The following is an 18,559-nucleotide window of genomic DNA, read 5'->3' as shown; positions in this document are numbered from 1 at the left end:
GCAGGTTGGCTGAGGCAATAAAAGACATTGTTTTTCTTTATGGAAAATTCCAGACATAGGATGGCTGCAGGCACAGGTGTAGCCAGCGTTCGAATAATGTAATGAAGGCTCTGCCTCTGCTTATCTCTTGGCCTTATTTTCTCTGAGTGGATCTATCCTCAGGAGTCCTTCTTGTTGCTGTCAGGCTTCCTCCTGTCCTCTCAGCACACCAGCAGAAAAAGTATCTTTCTAGAGCTCTTGCAAAAGTCCCAGAATTGATTCTTATCAGACAGACGGGTCCCTTGTCTATTGCAGAGCCAGTTGCGAGGGCCAGGGGGATAGTCTGTGCTGACTGGCTATCCTTGGGCTATAAACTTCTCCCCAGGAGGTTCAGCTGCACCCCAGATAGTGAAGGACTAAAACTGGTTTCCCCTCAGGAGAACTAGCATTTGTTAATTAAAAGAAGAGGAAATGAATGATGAGCAGAAGACATCCAGATGCAAACATGTTCCATAGATTTTAGTGACAAGAAACCAAAATCACAGCAGTGCTGACATTAACCCCTGTGCACCAGTAACCCTACTGGGTGCTTCCAGCTGGCAACCATCCTGACTGGGGAGGCTGCTCACGGTGGGCCAATTGCTGAAGTTTTGATGTATCACCCCTGCCTAATAGTGAAAGCAGGAAGTAGCTGGGAACTTCACCTGACATATTATCTCTGCTGTTCTCTCCCAGCTCCTCACTTCACCGTCCCTTTCCCCCGAGTTTCATTTCCCCTTAGTGTTCTGATGCTCCTCAGCCTACAGTGAGGTCATATTCCAATAGATCCATTATAAGTTAAAAATACTGTAAGTCCAAACTGTGTTTAAACACTGAACCTACAGAACATCATAGCTTAGCCTTGCCTACCTTGTACGTGCTCAGAACACTTGCATTAGCTTAAGGGGGCAAAATCATCTCACACAAAGCCTATTTTATAATAAAGTATTGAATATTTCAACACTTCAGTATTTGTACTCAGTACTTCAGTATTTGAATACTGAAGTGAAAGTCAACAACAGAATGTATGGATACTTGAAGTATGGTTTGTACTGAATGTGTATTGCTTTCACACCATGATAAAGTAGGAAATTTAAGTTGAACTATCCTAAGTCGAGGATGATCTTTAAGTGTTCTTCAAAGATCAGAAGAATTCTTATCTGAGATTTGAATGTAATTCTTGAACTTGCCTCAGTAAAGTGGCCTTGAAAGCCTTTTGCTCATGTCTCTCCCCTACCATCTCTCTCCCAGGTCTCCTATCTACAGCCCGGCAGCTGGACAGAGAGAACAAGGATGAACACATCCTGGAGGTAAGTAATGGTGGTGAATCCATCGACTGGGTTTGAATGCCTCCCACAGAAGGTGATTTGTGGAGCCATGTTAGGCCTTGGAGCCACGTGCATGTCTAGCCCTGTGGCTGAGGAGGGTTTGGCCTCAGGGAGGAGGATACACATGAGCTGAGCCTTGCTGGATGATCCTTGGATCTTTGCTAGCTCCTCAGCACTGAGAAGGGAAGGAGTCTGAAACTGTGTCCAGGCTGGGAAGGCACCATTGATTGATTAGTAATGCCTGCAGGGAGTGAAGGACAGGGGAGCAGTACATGTGTGCTATGTACTTATTGAGTCCAGTTCATCCCTCCTGGCCCAGGAGACAGAATCATTCTTGGTCAGTAGCAGAGCCAGGATGAAGACCAGACCTTTGTCTTCTAGATCTGTGTTCTTTCTAGGATGCCTCTAAAATCACATAGGCATTCCTGGTGCCTATTCCAATGAAAGGCTTTAGTTAGTGGCTTAGAGGGAATGAAATCAGAAGAGAAGGAGATCAAGTGGAAATCTAACTATTTCCCCTCCTGAGCTGTCCTTCACTGATTATCTCTTCTAGTTTTAAAGGCATCAGGAGGGGGGAATACATATTCCTCAGCAGGAAATAAATTTTGCCTTTGATACTTCCATGCTCTGCACATTCTTTTTCCTTTGGTAAGAAACAGGTATTATTGGCCAGGTGCAATGGCTCATGCCTGTGATCCCAGCACTTTGGGAGGCTGAGGCGGGCAGATCACTTGAGGTTAGGAGTTCAAGACCAGCCTGGCCAACATGATGAAACCCCATCTCTAATAAAAATACAAAAATTAGCCAGGTGTGCTGGCGGGCGCTTGTAATCCCAGCTACTTGGGAGGCTGAGGCAGGAGAAGCACTTGAATCCGGGAGTGGAGGTTGCAGTGAGCCGAGATCGTGCCACTGCACTCCAGCCTGGGCGATAGAGCGAGACTCAGTCTCAAAAAAAGAAAAAAAGAAACAGGTATTATTAGTAAGAAGTAGCTAAATGGCTTTCTAGAATTCCTAAGGACTGAAAGCATTCTCCACAGTTCAGTAACAGATATTTACCTTTAAACACCGAAGTGTTTTTAAAAATTCGGAACCATTTCATGTGGAAAGGTCCTGTCTGATATGATGCCCTTGGGGCTATTGATGCATGTGATTATTTGCCCTTGCATTAAATAACTACTGGTTCTGAAATGGTTTGGGGGCCTTTTCTCACTCGATTTCATTGCATTGGGCCACGTGTCTGACTCAAAAAGTACGACTCATTCCCTCATAAACATTTTCTCATTTGTTTTCTCTAATATTGAGCAGCTTAAGGAAACCAGAGAACTAAGATTATGAGAAACACAAGCAAGTAAAAAGTACGTAGTCTCTGAGAAATGGCCCAGGGGTTGTCCCACATACACAGCACCAGCTTTTGTCTAGAGACTCTGACTCTGTCTTCTTCCAGTTCTTTCTGCTTCCTTTCTCTGTTCTCACTGGCTTTCCCATGGGCAAAGTTGCCAGAGAGCTGAGTTCCAAGTAGGTGAAGTTATGATAATAAAAAGCACAAGCTTATACCAAAGAACAAACTGACTGATATTTCCAGGTTGTTAAAAGTGGTGGTAGGGCTGTGGTGGGTGGCAAAGCATAGTCACTAATTTGCAATTGTCAGCTCAGGTGCTCATGCTCAATTCTGCCCCCAGGTGACCGTGCTGGACAATGGGGAGCCCTCACTGAAGTCCACCTCCAGGGTGGTGATAGGCATCTTGGACGTCAATGACAATCCACCTGTATTCTCCCATAAGCTCTTCAATGTCCGCCTTCCAGAGAGGCTGAGCCCAGTGTCCTCTGGGCCTGTGTACAGGCTGGTGGCTTCAGACCTGGATGAGGGTCTTAATGGCAGAGTCACCTACAGTATCAAGGAGAGCGATGAGGAGGGCTTCAGTATCGACCCGGTCACAGGTGTGGTGTCATCCAGCAGCACTTTTACAGCTGGAGAGTACAACATCCTAACGGTGAGCAGACAGAAGGAAGCCACAGAGGGAGGAGTGGCATGCTGGTTAGTGACCTTCTTTGAGAATTCAGGAGGAGGAAGACAGCCCGCCGTCATGAGGGAAGTGGTACTCTCCTTCTTGGCCTTCTACCAGAGAAACTGGGAGTCCCAGCTTCAGCCAAAGGATCAAATTCTGGGTCCTTCTCTTTGAGGGCAATAAGGTCTTTGCCTGGGAAATCCCCTCGACTCATAGAAAGAAGGATTTAGTGAGAGTAAGAGAGGATTTGGAATCAATAAGCCTGGGTTCCAACCCTAGTACTGCCATTTTACACCTGTGTGATCTTGGACAAGTCATTTAACCTTTGTTTTATCATTTGCAAAATGGAGATAAGAACGTTTTTCTTGTGAGAAGCCAATATATCAAGTAGCTAGTGCATGGGTGCTTTCATCAGTCAGCCTGAATTCAACCCCAGTCTCATTGCTAGCCAAGCATTTCATCTGGTAGGTGAATTGACCACGCTGAGCCCTAGTTTCTTCTTGTAAAAGAGAGATGATAACAGGACCTCTTCCAAGGTTATTGTGAGGATTAAATCAGATATTGTGCACAAAGCTCTTAGAACAAGGCCTGATAATAGTGAGAATTCAATAAATTCTAGCTTGTTAGGTTTATGGTAGTTGGGAAGAACAAAGGGCATATGTATGTAAAGTTCAATTTAGGAAGTAGTACACAGTAAGTCTTCAGTTAACAGTGGCATTTATTATTTTTACACTAGCCATGAGGTTCTTGAGCACAGGTTATATGTTTTATTCACCACCGTGCCTGCAGCAACTGGCAGGGTGCCTGTTTACAGCAAGCCCTCAAGTGTGCATCAAATGAATGAATGACTGCATAAGAGGCCAGCTTGGTCAGAATCACAGAACGCTCTGGTTCTCATCCTGGCTGCTTGGGTCTTCTTGTCTCTTGCCCTCAGTTTTGGTGTTGGCCTCCTTTCAGATCAAGGCAACAGACAGTGGGCAGCCACCACTCTCAGCCAGTGTCCGGCTACACATTGAGTGGATCCCTCAGCCTCGGCCATCCTCCATCCCCCTGGCCTTTGATGAGACCCACTACAGCTTTACGGTCATGGAGACGGACCCTGTGAACCACATGGTGGGGGTCATCAGCGTAGAGGGCAGACCCGGCCTCTTCTGGTTCAACATCTCAGGTGAGGCAAGGCTGAGGGCCCAACGAGGGCCAGGCCCTCCTGTCCTTATACACCAGCTCTAGTTTTCCTGCTACAGTCCTTCTGAGCCCTCTCAAGGTCGGGCTCCTTGGCACCCCCTCTTTCAGCCTTGAGGGCGGACTGCCTCTTCCCTGGTTCTCTGGGAGCACAGGCAGTAAGAATGCCACGAATGCCAAGCTTTCCTTTCACTCCAGCCACGATCTCTAACCCCAGCCAGAGTTGGCAGTGCCTCCAGTTGCCCCAAGAACCTGGGAGACCTAAGATGGTCCAGGAAGACCCAAAGCAGAAACGCTTTGTGTTTCCTTTTCCGCCTCAATGTGAAAATCATAGTTGACCGTGAGCCTGCCATCAGCGATACCCTGGGGCCATGCGCAATGTTCTGGCTTCAGGTTTTGCCCTTGAGATCAGGGGAAAGGGCCCATTCTCATTCTAGGAGGCACTTGGATCCAGGCTCTGATGGCCTTCTCTGAAATTCCTCTCTGTCTCTAAATCAAGGTTTTGTTTCAACATCTGGGGGTCACAGAACCCTTCAGGAATCTGATGAATGCTTAAGTCCTCATTCCAAAAAGTTGCATGCACAAACACACACAAATGTAAACCTGCCTACAATTTAGAGGATTTATAGGCTCTTTGAAACCCATCCAGGGATTCCAGGTTAGAAATCTCTAAGAGTTTCAACGCCCACATGAACATGGAGTCCTGGTACAGTTTTCTGTCCTGGCTAAGAGTAGGATAGGACATATGCTCCTGACCCAAGCTCTTTGAAACTCCTGGACTTACTTCCAGTTCTGGTTTACTGCTCTTTTAATTATTTGACTTTTTTTCTTTAATACCAAATTAATGCATGTACTCTCTAAGATATTTCGAAAGCACAAATGGGCTGGACACAGTGGCTCGCACCTGTAATCCCAGCTATTTGAGAGGCTGAAGTAGGAGGATCACTTGAGGCCAAGGCTGAGGTTATAGTGAGCTATGATTGTACCATATACCCCAGCCTGGGTGACAGAGTGAGAGCCTGTCTATAAATAGGTAAATACGCACATACAAATGAATGCAGAGAAAAGAATAAAAATCACCTAAAATTCCACCAATCAGAAGATAATCCACTGTTATAATTTTGATGTGTTTCCTTCTTGTCATTTTTCCTTTACATGCACGTGTGCACGCACACACACACACCCCCCCTTAGGGTTATATTAAAATATTGTTTTGTAATACTTTTAAGTGTAATATATCATGAATATATTTCCATGTCACTAAACATATTTCTATATACTAGGCATTTAAAAAACTTCATGTTATTTTACATTTGGATTCTTATAGTTTATTGATCAATTTGATTTATTAATAAAATTTAAATGAAAATAACTTGACAACAACTTGACAGAATAAATTACACTTTTGGGACTGGGGGCCTGTCACCCAGATCTTTACCACCTTTACCACCTTTACCATCTTCACCATCTTTACCACTGTGGACTTTACCACCACGTCCTCTGAGCCTGACAACCAAAGCCTGTCTTATGCTGTGATGCCTAAATCACTGAGGTTGTGTGTGCTTTCTCCCCACTCCCACTCTAGGTGGGGATAAGGACATGGACTTTGACATTGAGAAGACCACAGGCAGCATCGTCATTGCCAGGCCTCTTGATACCAGGAGGAGGTCGAGCTATAACTTGACTGTCGAGGTGACAGATGGGTCCCGCACCATTGCCACCCAGGTTAGAGGCCTCAGCTGGGGACCGCTGTGTTGAAAGGAGATGGAAGGCCTCCTTGGTTGGGATGAGGCTACAGAGGTTTTTTGTGGATGTGGTGTTCCTCAAGGAACACTGAATTTAGAATCAAGGTTCTTGTCTAATGCACTCTGTAATTCTGTGACCCTGGGAGAATTCTTGCTCCCACTCTGAATCTGTCTATAATTGGAAGCTTGTTTAAATGAGCAGTTTTAATTAAAGATAGAGTACCATGAGGCTTCCATGGGTATAGGGGGATGATGACTGGGTAAGTGGGGCTCTGAATTTCTATTCTGGCTTCAGCCAGAGTTTTATCTGTTTCTCACATTTGGATTTCACACAACATTTCACTTGATGGAAAGGCCCTTCAAGAAAATTTTTGTTTTTGAAAAACACTAGACTGTGCAGCATCTGAAAGTCTTTTGATTTTGAAATGCTATCATTCATTCAACAAATATTTATCGAGTGATTGCTGAGTGCCAGGCACTGTGCTAGGCCTGCGTGGTACAGGGAGGTCCAGACAGACCCAGTCCCTGTTCCCCTGGGGCTCGCAGTGGACCTTCTCCCTCACCTCCCTCCCTAGGTCCACATCTTCATGATTGCCAACATTAACCACCATCGGCCCCAGTTTCTGGAAACTCGTTATGAGGTCAGAGTGCCCCAGGACACCGTGCCAGGGGTGGAGCTCCTGCGAGTCCAGGCCATAGATCAAGACAAGGGCAAAAGCCTCATCTATACCATACATGGCAGCCAAGACCCAGGAAGTGCCAGCCTCTTCCAGTTGGACCCAAGCACTGGTGTCCTGGTAACGGTGGGAAAATTGGACCTGGGCTTGGGGCCCTCCCAGCACACACTGACAGTCATGGTGAGTAAATGGAAAAATCTGGTGAGAATATGCTTGCATGCAGATGTGTGGGGGTGGACGTGCTTGGAGACATGCCGAAGGTCCCCTTCCCTGGTGAGCCAGGCACACCAGTGCTCATAAAGACCATACATGAGGCAGAGTTGTGACATTTCACAGCTGGCCAAGGGCACCTTCCATAAGGGATGCCTGCAAGTGAAGGTAGAGATGGGACGGCTGCCAAGGAAACTCCTGTCAACCTCAGCTTTCTCTGGATTCACCCCAAATATTCCCCAAGAGCTATCTCCCTGCTCAGTGACTTCATGACACAATGTGGATTCATATAGTGTCAGAGCTGGAAGGGACACGGAGGCTTTCCCACTGAGAGCAAGGACTAGGGTTAGGCCAGCAAGCCATGCAGGACACAAAATGTAAGGAGGGCTCACTCTCTCTGGGCCATGTGCCTGCATTTTTATGACCCCAAGAGTTAGGGCCTCTTTAAATTTTGCACCCTACTTGCCTACCCCTAGTTCTATCCCTGATCCTGCCCATTTGTCTCATCTTACACCTGAAACCCACCGAGAAAGACAGACTTGCTCACTGCCATATAGTTATTTATGATGGAACCAGAATAGGAGTCTGGCCTCCTGTCTTAGAGATCAGGGTTCTTACGCTAATTTATCATCATTTGGGCATATAATATGTATTCAAGGCTCTGTGAAGTCCTGCAGCAAAGAAAACTGTTTGCATTTAATTCAGTGCTCCCCAAATTTACGTGACCATATAATTTTTTTCCCTGCATAACATGTTAACATCTTGAAGAATGAGTATTATTCTCTGAGACGTAATTTGGAAAACATTGCTTCTCTGCCTATTTCTGCCTTTCTTCTAAAATAGAATTATCCATTAAAATAGCTGAGCCTAGGAATCATTGACTGACAAATTTACATAAAAGAAGAAAAAGAGCATAGATTAGAACAAGATTTAAAAGAATACAGAGAGTTAGTTACAACTGGGCATATTTTAAATTGGCATTCTAGTTCATTGACCTTACCCTAACCCTGCCTCCTCCTAATTCCATTTGCTGCTCACCCAATTACCCCTTTGGGCCTATAGGTCCGAGACCAGGAAATACCCATCAAGAGGAACTTCGTGTGGGTGACCATTCGTGTGGAGGATGGAAACCTCCACCCACCCCGCTTCACCCAGTTCCACTATGAGGCAAGTGTTCCTGATACCATAGTCCCTGGCACAGAGCTGCTGCAGGTCCGAGCCATGGATGCCGACCGAGGAGTCAATGCTGAGGTCCACTACTCCCTCCTGAAAGGTGAGACGCCTGGCCATGAGCTCAGAGGATGGGTCAAGATGCTTTAGAAAGAAAGGAAAGCACTAGAGGCATGAATTTGCAAATTAATCGAGTACCAAGCTTGTTAGGCCTTGGCAAACAATAATTCTAGAGCATTCCCTGGGACTACCTAAATTAATGCACTTCCAAAGATAGTATTACTATCCAAAGATAGTAATAACATAACTACTACAGTATGAGTAAGGACCACTCATGCTGTGGGATAATTTACATATATATTATATAAACCCACCAGTGACCAAACATGTAGAAGGTATTTATGAAGTCCATGCAACATTTAAAAATGTAATAACTTCACATATGTATGTTAGAATATTTTATGAGTTGTATGGCATAGTTTTAGATGTAATTTTTATTTTCTGACAAGGCTGCACAGTGATTTAGTATCTATTATATGGGTTTCTTCATCTGAAAAATGGGAATAATTTTACCTGTGCCAGAAAGTCATTGCAAAGATTAAAAGAGAAAATGTATGTTGGCCGGGCGCGGTGGCTCACGCCTGTAATCCCAGCACTTTGGGATGCCGAGGCGGGCAGATCACCTGAGGTCAGGAGTTTGAGACCAGCCTGACCAAGATGGTGAAACTCTGTCTCTACTAAAAATACCAAAATTAGTCGGGCATGGTGGCACACACCTATAATCCCAGTTACTTGAGAGGCTGAGGCAGGAGAATGGCTTGAACCTGGGAGGCAGAGGTTGCAGTGAGCTGAGATTGCACCACTGCACTCCAGCCCGGGTGACAGAGCAAGACTCTATCTCAAAAAAGAAAATGTATGTTAATATATGTTGTAAATGGGAATATTGTACAAATGCCAGGGGCTACTACTACCATTGATAAGTGTTCATTATAAGCAATTACTATAACAAAAGCGATAATATCCAGTATCCAACTAGTTATTAATGATAATTTGTAATAATTATAATACATAATTAATGATATTTAATAGTAATAATTATATTTAATAATAATACTTCATAGAGCTAGTTGCTATGAGAAACAAAGATGAACATAATTTGCTGACTGCTCTCCCAAGACCTAATGTTCATTTATTGCATGCCAGTAGCTTATACAGTAGCTACTGGTACTGTATAAAGCCAGTAGCTTTAACTTTTCTTTTTGGAAGAAACAGTTGCCATATAACAGAAGTCTATTCACCCCCAAAGAAGAAGAATATGGATTATAATGCATTGCTTGCTTTTTGTGATTTATGAAATGAAATCACATCTTTTATCTCATTAACAACCTCACTGATGGAGATAATGATTTTATTTTCCAGATAAGATTAGTTTTAAAATATTCTTCTGATTATAGAAGTAACACATGCTCACTTTTGAAAACATGAAAAATACAGGAATATATAAAGAACACAACACACAGCCATCATTTTCATCACCCCAAAAGAATGATTTTCTGTCTTTCCCTCTCATCTTGCCCTATGCATATTTTTGTAATATTGAGATCATAATGAATATACAATTGTGTGCCCTGATTTATTTCTTTCAGCAGTGTGATATTATATCATAAATTATAATCAAAATTACATCTAGGTTGTTAACTTAGCTGCTTTTAATGGAATCACTTTAAAACAACTACTTACTCTTTAAAACCATGTTCTTTGACTGAATTTAGCAGTTATGTGACAAATCACCTAACCAGTCAGCTTGAGAAGGGCTTCAGAGGTGGAAGAATCAGATTGAAAGTTTATGACAAAACTTAGCCTTTTGCTTTGCTGTTGAAATAATAAAATATGCACCCATGTGATAGAGGGAGTAAGACATGTAAACGGCAATATTTTCTCAAGTGTTAAGGCCTGTACCTGTGGTGGTGAGCAAAACAATTCAACTATTACTCATTTAATGGCATTAAAAGGTTATTGGGCATGGAGAAAGCACTCCTCTTTAAATTACTCAAGCTCCCTGATGGAATGAAGAACAAAGCCTCTGTTGGGTTCTAGAATGTCTTGTCATCTTCTCTAACACCTGCCACTCTTTGTCTACCAAAGAAAGAGGATAGCTCACAGGCTCAAACCTTTTGGCAAGCAGTAGATTTTATCTCAATTCTAATAGGGTATTTTTTCGTTGACTTCTTTTTACGGTAACTTCTGATTTATGGTAAGCAATACGGTGTTTTTATTTAAAGAAGCAACATAATGTTACCTTTATAATATTTATCAAATTTTGAGTGAATTAATTTAAAGGAAAACATCAATTAAATAATAGTGTAACACAACACAAGCAATAGATGGATATTGAAAAAATTATAAAGATGATGTGAGAATGCCTAGAGTTTAGGAAATACAGGCATGGGGCAAAGACATTTGCTCAGGAGCCTCGAGATGTGGGTGTTCTATATAACCAAAGCTATTAAAAATCATATTAAAAATGTAGCCAGGCACAGTGGCTCATACCTGTAATCCCAGCAGAGGCTGAGGCTGGAGGACCACTTGAGCCTACGAGTTTGAGGCTGCAGTGAGCCATGCTCACATCACTACACTCCAGCCTGGGTGACAGGCAAGACCCCAACTCTAAAAAAAAAAAGTTATACAAAAGATGGTTACAAATTCTTTATAATGCAAAATGAAGCTTTTCCTACGAAAGGCTTCACTGAAATTCAGGGTGGAGTATGCTTTTCCTATGGAGCCTCCTTGTTTGGTTTCAAACACCTACTATAGCTTTGGTTTGTAGCTTAAGTTGTGTCCCAGAAACTTAGTGATAATTGACAGTGTGATATGAAGCACCTACTACGTGCACCATGTTAGAGATTTTATAAAGTATCTACTCCATACACTATATCCATGGTGGATATACACTATATGCAGATTTTGCTCTGTCCAGGTTTTGTCTGATGGTCCCTTTACTGATCTAGAAAGCCTAGTTGATAACCTCTCGAGGGTGTGGCAAACTTGTTTGTCTTGTCTTCTGTTTCAGGGAACGGTGAAGGTTTCTTCAACATCAATGCCCTGCTAGGCATCATTACTCTAGCTCAAAAGCTTGATCGGGTAAATCATGCCCCACATACTCTGACAGTGAAGGCAGAAGATCAAGGCTCCCCACAATGGCATGACCTGGCTACAGTGATCATTCACATCTACCCCTCAGATAGGAGTGCCCCCATCTTTTCAAAATCTGAGTACTTTGTAGAGATCCCTGAATCAATCCCTGTTGGTTCCCCAATCCTCCTTGTCTCTGCTATGAGCTCCTCTGAAGTTACCTATGAGTTAAGAGAGGGAAACAAGGATGGAGTCTTCTCTATGAACTCATATTCTGGCCTCATTTCCACCCAGAAGAACTTGGACCATGAGAAAATCTCGTCTTACCAGCTGAAAATTCGAGGCAGCAATATGGCAGGTGCATTTACTGATGTCATGGTGGTGGTTGACATAATTGATGAAAATGACAATGCTCCTATGTTCTTAAAGTCAACTTTTGTGGGCCAAATTAGTGAAGCAGCTCCATTGTACAGCATGATCATGGATAAAAACAACAACCCCTTTGTGATTCATGCCTCTGACAGTGACAAAGAAACTAATTCCTTGTTGGTCTATAAAATTTTGGAGCCGGAGGCCTTGAAGTTTTTCAAAATTGATCCCAGCATGGGAACCCTAACCATTGTATCAGAGATGGATTATGAGAGCATGCCCTCTTTCCAATTCTGTGTCTATGTCCATGACCAAGGAAGCCCCATATTATTTGCACCTAGACCTGCCCAAGTCATCATTCATGTCAGAGATGTGAATGACTCTCCTCCCAGGTTCTCAGAACAGATATATGAGGTAGCAATAGTGGGACCTATCCATCCAGGCATGGAGCTTCTCACGGTGCGGGCCAGTGATGATGACTCGGAAGTCAATTACAGCATCAAAACTGGCAATGCTGATGAAGCTGTTACCATCCATCCTATCACTGGTAGCATATCTGTGCTGAGTCCTGCTTTCTTGGGACTCTCTCGGAAGCTCACCATCAGGGCTTCTGATGGCTTATATCAAGACACTGCACTGGTAAAAATTTCTTTGACCCAAGTGCTTGACAAAAGCTTGCAGTTTGATCAGGATGTCTATACGGCAGCTGTGAAGGAGAACTTTCAGGACAGAAAGGCACTGGTGATTCTTGGTGCCCAGGGCAATCACTTGAATGACACCCTTTCCTACTTCCTCTTGAATGGCACAGATGTGTTTCATATGGTCCAGTCAGCAGGCGTGTTACAGACACGAGGTGTGGCATTTGACCGGGAGCAGCAGGACACTCACGAGCTGGCAGTGGAAGTGAGGGACAATCGGACACCTCAGCGGGTGGCTCAGGCTTTGGTCAGAGTCTCTATTGAGGATGTCAATGACAATCCCCCCAAATTTAAGCATCTGCCCTATTACACAATCATCCAAGATGGCACAGAGCCAGGGGATGTCCTCTTTCAGGTATCTGCCACTGATGAGGACTTGGGGACAAATGGGGCCATTACATATGAATTTGCAGAAGATTACACATATTTCCGAATTGACCCCTATCTTGGGGACATAACACTCAAGAAACCCTTTGATTATCAAGCTTTAAATAAGTATCGCCTCAAAGTCATTGCTCGGGATGGAGGAACGCCATCCCTCCAGAGTGAGGAAGAGGTACTTGTCACTGTGAGAAATAAATCCAACCCACTGTTTCAGAGTCCTTACTACAAAGTCAGAGTACCTGAAAATATCACCCTCTATACCCCAATTCTCCACACCCAGGCCCGGAGTCCAGAGGGACTCCGGCTCATCTACAACATTGTGGAGGAAGAACCCTTGATGCTGTTCACCACTGACTTTAAGACTGGTGTCCTAACAGTAACAGGGCCTTTGGACTATGAGTCCAAGACCAAACATGTGTTCACAGTCAGAGCCACGGATACAGCTCTGGGGTCATTTTCTGAAGCCACAGTGGAAGTCCTAGTGGAGGATGTCAATGATAATCCTCCCACTTTTTCCCAATTGGTCTATACCACTTCCATCTCAGAAGGCTTGCCTCCTCAGACCCCTGTGATCCAACTGTTGGCTTCTGACCGGGACTCAGGGCAGAACCGTGACGTCTCTTATCAGATTGTGGAGGATGGCTCAGATGTTTCCAAGTTCTTCCAGATCAATGGGAGCACAGGGGAGATGTCCACAGTTCAAGAACTGGATTATGAAGTCCAACAACACTTTCATGTGAAAGTTAGGGCCATGGATAAAGGAGATCCCCCACTCACTGGTGAAACCCTTGTGGTTGTCAATGTGTCTGATATCAATGACAACCCCCCAGAGTTCAGACAACCTCAATATGAAGCCAATGTCAGTGAACTGGCAACCTGTGGACACCTGGTTCTTAAAGTCCAGGCTATTGATCCTGATAGCAGGGACACCTCCCGCCTGGAGTATCTAATTCTTTCTGGCAATCAGGACAGGCACTTCTCCATTAACAGCTCATCAGGAATAATTTCTATGTTCAACCTTTGCAAAAAGCACTTGGACTCTTCTTACAATTTGAGGATAGGCGCTTCTGATGGAGTCTTCCGAGCAACTGTGCCTGTGTACATCAACACTACAAATGTCAACAAGTACAGCCCAGAGTTCCAGCAGCACCTTTATGAGGCAGAATTAGCAGAGAATGCAATGGTTGGAACCAAGGTGATTGATTTGCTAGCCATAGACAAAGATAGTGGTCCTTATGGCACTATAGATTATACTATCATCAATAAACTAGCAAGTGAGAAGTTCTCCATAAACCCCAATGGCCAGATTGCCACTCTACAGAAACTGGATCGGGAAAATTCAACAGAGAGGGTCATTGCTATTAAGGTCATGGCTCGGGATGGAGGAGGAAGAGTAGCCTTCTGCACGGTGAAGATCATCCTCACAGATGAAAATGACAACCCTCCACAGTTCAAAGCATCTGAGTACACAGTATCCATTCAATCCAATGTCAGTAAAGACTCTCCGGTTATCCAGGTGTTGGCCTATGATGCAGATGAAGGTCAGAATGCAGATGTCACCTACTCAATGAATCCAGAGGACCTAGTTAAAGATGTCATTGAAATTAACCCAGTCACTGGTGTGGTCAAGGTGAAAGACAGCCTGGTGGGATTGGAAAATCAGACTCTTGACTTCTTCATCAAAGCCCAAGATGGAGGCCCTCCTCACTGGAATTCTCTGGTGCCAGTACGACTTCAGGTGGTTCCTAAAAAAGTATCCTTGCCGAAATTTTCTGAACCTCTGTATACTTTCTCTGCACTTGAAGACCTTCCAGAGGGGTCTGAAATTGGGGTTGTTAAAGCAGTGGCAGCTCAAGATCCAGTCATCTACAGTCTAGTGCGGGGCACCACACCTGAGAGCAACAAGGATGGTGTCTTCTCCCTGGACCCAGACACAGGGGTCATAAAGGTGAGGAAGCCCATGGACCATGAATCCACCAAATTGTACCAGATTGATGTGATGGCACATTGCCTTCAGAACAGTGACGTGGTGTCCTTGGTCTCTGTCAACATCCAAGTGGGCGACGTCAATGACAATAGGCCTGTATTCGAGGCTGATCCATATAAGGCTGTCCTCACTGAGAATATGCCAGTGGGGACCTCAGTCATTCAGGTGACTGCCATTGACAAGGATACTGGGAGAGATGGCCAGGTGAGCTACAGGCTGTCTGCAGACCCTGGTAGCAATGTCCATGAGCTCTTTGCCATTGACAGTGAGAGTGGTTGGATCACCACACTCCAAGAACTTGACTGTGAGACCTGCCAGACTTATCATTTTCATGTGGTGGCCTATGACCATGGACAGACCATCCAGCTATCCTCTCAGGCCCTGGTTCAGGTCTCCATTACAGACGAGAATGACAATGCTCCCCGATTTGCTTCTGAAGAGTACAGAGGATCTGTGGTTGAGAACAGTGAGCCTGGCAAACTGGTGGTGACTCTAAAGACCCTGGATGCTGACATTTCTGAGCAGAACAGGCAGGTCACCTGCTACATCACAGGTAAGAACACCTGTCATGGACTGTAGGCTCTGGAATGTATTGAAAAACATCCAGGAAGAGGTGCCCTAAAATGGGTTCATGTCCTGGGTTTGCCACTTATTAGCAGTGTGACCTTGGGCACATTTAAATCCCTAGGACCTCAGTTTCTCCACCTATAGACTTGCCATGCATGTTATGATTCACCTCACAGGCATGCTGGTAAGATCTGTAATTTATAGAAAGCACCTATACGTTAGAAAGTGCTTTCCAAAAAGGATGTCTCATTATTTCATGTGAGTCATACTCTAACTGCTGTGAGTTGTGTTTTGAAAGATGGAGGAGGCACCAAGAAAGTTGTGTGATCCATGAAAATTCTGTCAAGTGACTATCTTTATGGAGAGTGTCCTGCCCAGGGAAAGTTGTGAGTGATAAAAAACGCTTCTTAGTCAATCACAGGTCCTAAGTGTAGGAATGACAGCACTTCCTTAGGTATAATTCCCTCATTTCGCATATGTGAAAACTAAGACCCAGATGGAGAAGTTCAACCAAGGTCACACTCTTGTGCTTGCTTCAGGGCTGGGATTAAAACCCAAACCTACAAGCTGCTTTTCTTAGTGGATACCTACTGTGAAACTAAGTTCACAGTATTCCCAATCCAGTGACTAAGCCAGCTAACCAGTGGCCATGAGAGAGTTTCTTCACTCCTGTGTCCTTTTTTTTTCTCACCCCAGGTGCCATGTCCCCCTATTCCCATGAACATGGCTCCTTCTGCTCTCACAGCTGTGCAGTGAAAAGCCCATGAGCCTGTAATTCTGACCAAGAACCATAGACTCCTGAAGACATAGGATCAAAGCTGTTTGAAATACAGAGTTGTAGAAAAATAGAATCTTATCATCTTAAAATATCAGACTCCTAAAAACACAGAAGTCTTAAAATCTCAGGATAATACAGTAATAAATGTCAACATATTACCAATTCTTGGAGCAGTTGGATCTTAGAACTCTGGAATCTTAGGATCTCAGAGTAAGAAATCCATATTCCTACATTCTTGTCAGTGATTAGTGTCAACGAAAGAAAGATGACTTAGCAAGCAAACCTAGTGCTCCTACAGAACCTCCACTTAGGGTGGGTCCTTAGTTATAAAATAACACCTTGGAGTGTTTAGTGTTTTTGATTGCTTCCTACCTCTCCACTGTTATATAGCTATGCCTCTTAGACATTTACATAGAATTGAAATTTATTTCCCTTTAACTTCCTGCCATGTCTTCTGGGCCACAAAAATAAAAAACCCTCCCTTCAGCCACATATTTTGGAGTGATGCTTCTTGCATTGATAATTTCATTTAACAGAAGGCATTTGAAGTCCGAAGTAGCTTCATAACACCAAAAAGTGGACTCAGTGTAGAAGTGTGGGTTCCTAGTTAAGGAAGGAAATGTTTGCTTTCCCAGCAATTCTAAAAAATGTGTCCAATGGGCAGCCACCTGTGACACAAAGTCGAGTTCATTTCTATTGCTTGGCTTCTGAAAGCTCTGCCCCATCTGTTTAGAGGGAGACCCCCTGGGCCAGTTTGGCATCAGCCAAGTTGGAGATGAGTGGAGGATTTCCTCAAGGAAGACCCTGGACCGCGAGCACACAGCCAAGTACTTACTCAGAGTCACAGCATCTGATGGCAAGTTCCAGGCTTCGGTCACCGTGGAGATTTTTGTCCTGGACGTCAATGATAACAGCCCACAGTGCTCACAGGTGAGAGCCTGGTGAGGGGCGGAGTGGGTAGTGGAGGCAAGGAAGGTAGAGTGAGGGGCGGGAGAACAGAGGGTGAGGGGCAGGAGAAGGGAGATTGAGGGGTAGGAGAACAGAGAGTGAGGGGCAGGAGAAAGGAGGACCAAGGGATCCATCTCTGAGGCCGGCCATCACTGACCTCACCTCCCTTGCTTCTCCCCAGCAAGCCTCAGATGAGTTCCTGGGGGCAGGGACCATTCTAGGTAATTCCTTGACCCCCATAGGGATATACCAAGCTGTTCAAGACTCATGGTCCACATCTTTCCCCCTACATTCCCAACAAAGGTCTATTTCTCTGCAGAACATATCCAGAAGGAAAGTAACATACGCGTTCTCCAAACACAGCCAGCCATGCCCAATGGGCAAACCCCTGGCACTGCTCAACTTGTTGATATGGCTCACTATTATCAAATACACTCATAGAGACCTGGCCCCAGACAAACCCCTTGCCCCATGCCCATATATGCACCTCTCCACATCGGCTGGGGTAATTTAGCCGTTTGAGATATCCTCTTTCACTTATACAGATACAAACATGAGATAGGGCAATTTCATTTGGTGAGGGATACTTTCTTAAGGATCTCATGTAATTCAACTCCAAACTTCCAGCGGGAACAAATGTTGTGTGGTGTGTTTGTGTGTGCGTGTGTGTGTGTGCATTGTCAGGAGAGAAACTGTGTTCCTAGAGGCATAAACCAACAATTGCTGTCATGGAACTTTGCTTTTAAACATATTTTTAAAAATACAGTAAGTAATTTTTAATTTTGAGAGGATTTACATTCTTTCAAAGTTATAGATAAAGTTAAACTGCTAACATTTTAATTTTATAACATCTCAAATTATCATAATCCAGCCATTCCATATATATACAAATGCACAGTTATATATACCCACACATATACACAAAAGATCATCTACAACCCTATACACACAGGCAAATACCTATACATGTATACACATAAACATATAAGCATATACCTATATACCTAGCATAATCATCCATATACTCACCCACACATGCAACTATACATAATAAATTCACATGAACATACTTACGCATTTGCATATATACAAACTTTGATTTGCTTGCACATACATATACATGTATAGACACATACCTAGCAACACACATAAATACATATATCTCCTCACCTTTTCTTCTTCCGCTCTTCTACATGCCAGTCACATAAAAGCATAGTAGAAAAAGAGAGTCTGGTTATTGGTATGCATGCAAAATGTCTTTTCAGGATCCGAGATGACCATATTTGGGGTGGTCTCAGAAGGGAGGCTTTTTTGGGGAGAATGGTGGTCACCTTCCTTCTCTTTTCCCTCAGCCATCATT

At 44.0% G+C, this 18,559-nt stretch overlaps 1 protein-coding gene across 1 annotated transcript in view; it reads left to right on the top strand.

The window, feature by feature from the left end:
* FAT2 (FAT atypical cadherin 2) overlaps positions 1-18,559 on the top strand; it is a 66,104-nt gene that overhangs the window by 11,427 nt on the left and 36,118 nt on the right. Inside the window, exons 3-10 of the mRNA XM_033180665.1 lie at positions 1,270-1,328; positions 3,026-3,337; positions 4,310-4,520; positions 6,120-6,259; positions 6,855-7,136; positions 8,229-8,439; positions 11,407-15,459; positions 16,985-17,181. Coding sequence (XP_033036556.1) covers positions 1,270-1,328; positions 3,026-3,337; positions 4,310-4,520; positions 6,120-6,259; positions 6,855-7,136; positions 8,229-8,439; positions 11,407-15,459; positions 16,985-17,181 — 5,465 coding nt within the window. The remainder of the gene's footprint in view (positions 1-1,269; positions 1,329-3,025; positions 3,338-4,309; positions 4,521-6,119; positions 6,260-6,854; positions 7,137-8,228; positions 8,440-11,406; positions 15,460-16,984; positions 17,182-18,559) is intronic.

Source organism: Trachypithecus francoisi, unplaced genomic scaffold, assembly GCF_009764315.1.
Source record: "Trachypithecus francoisi isolate TF-2019V2 unplaced genomic scaffold, Tfra_2.0 Lachesis_group2, whole genome shotgun sequence".
Taxonomy (NCBI): Eukaryota; Metazoa; Chordata; class Mammalia; order Primates; family Cercopithecidae; genus Trachypithecus; species Trachypithecus francoisi.
Note: the sequence above shows the minus strand (reverse complement) of the source record. Positions and strands in the feature narration are given on the sequence as shown.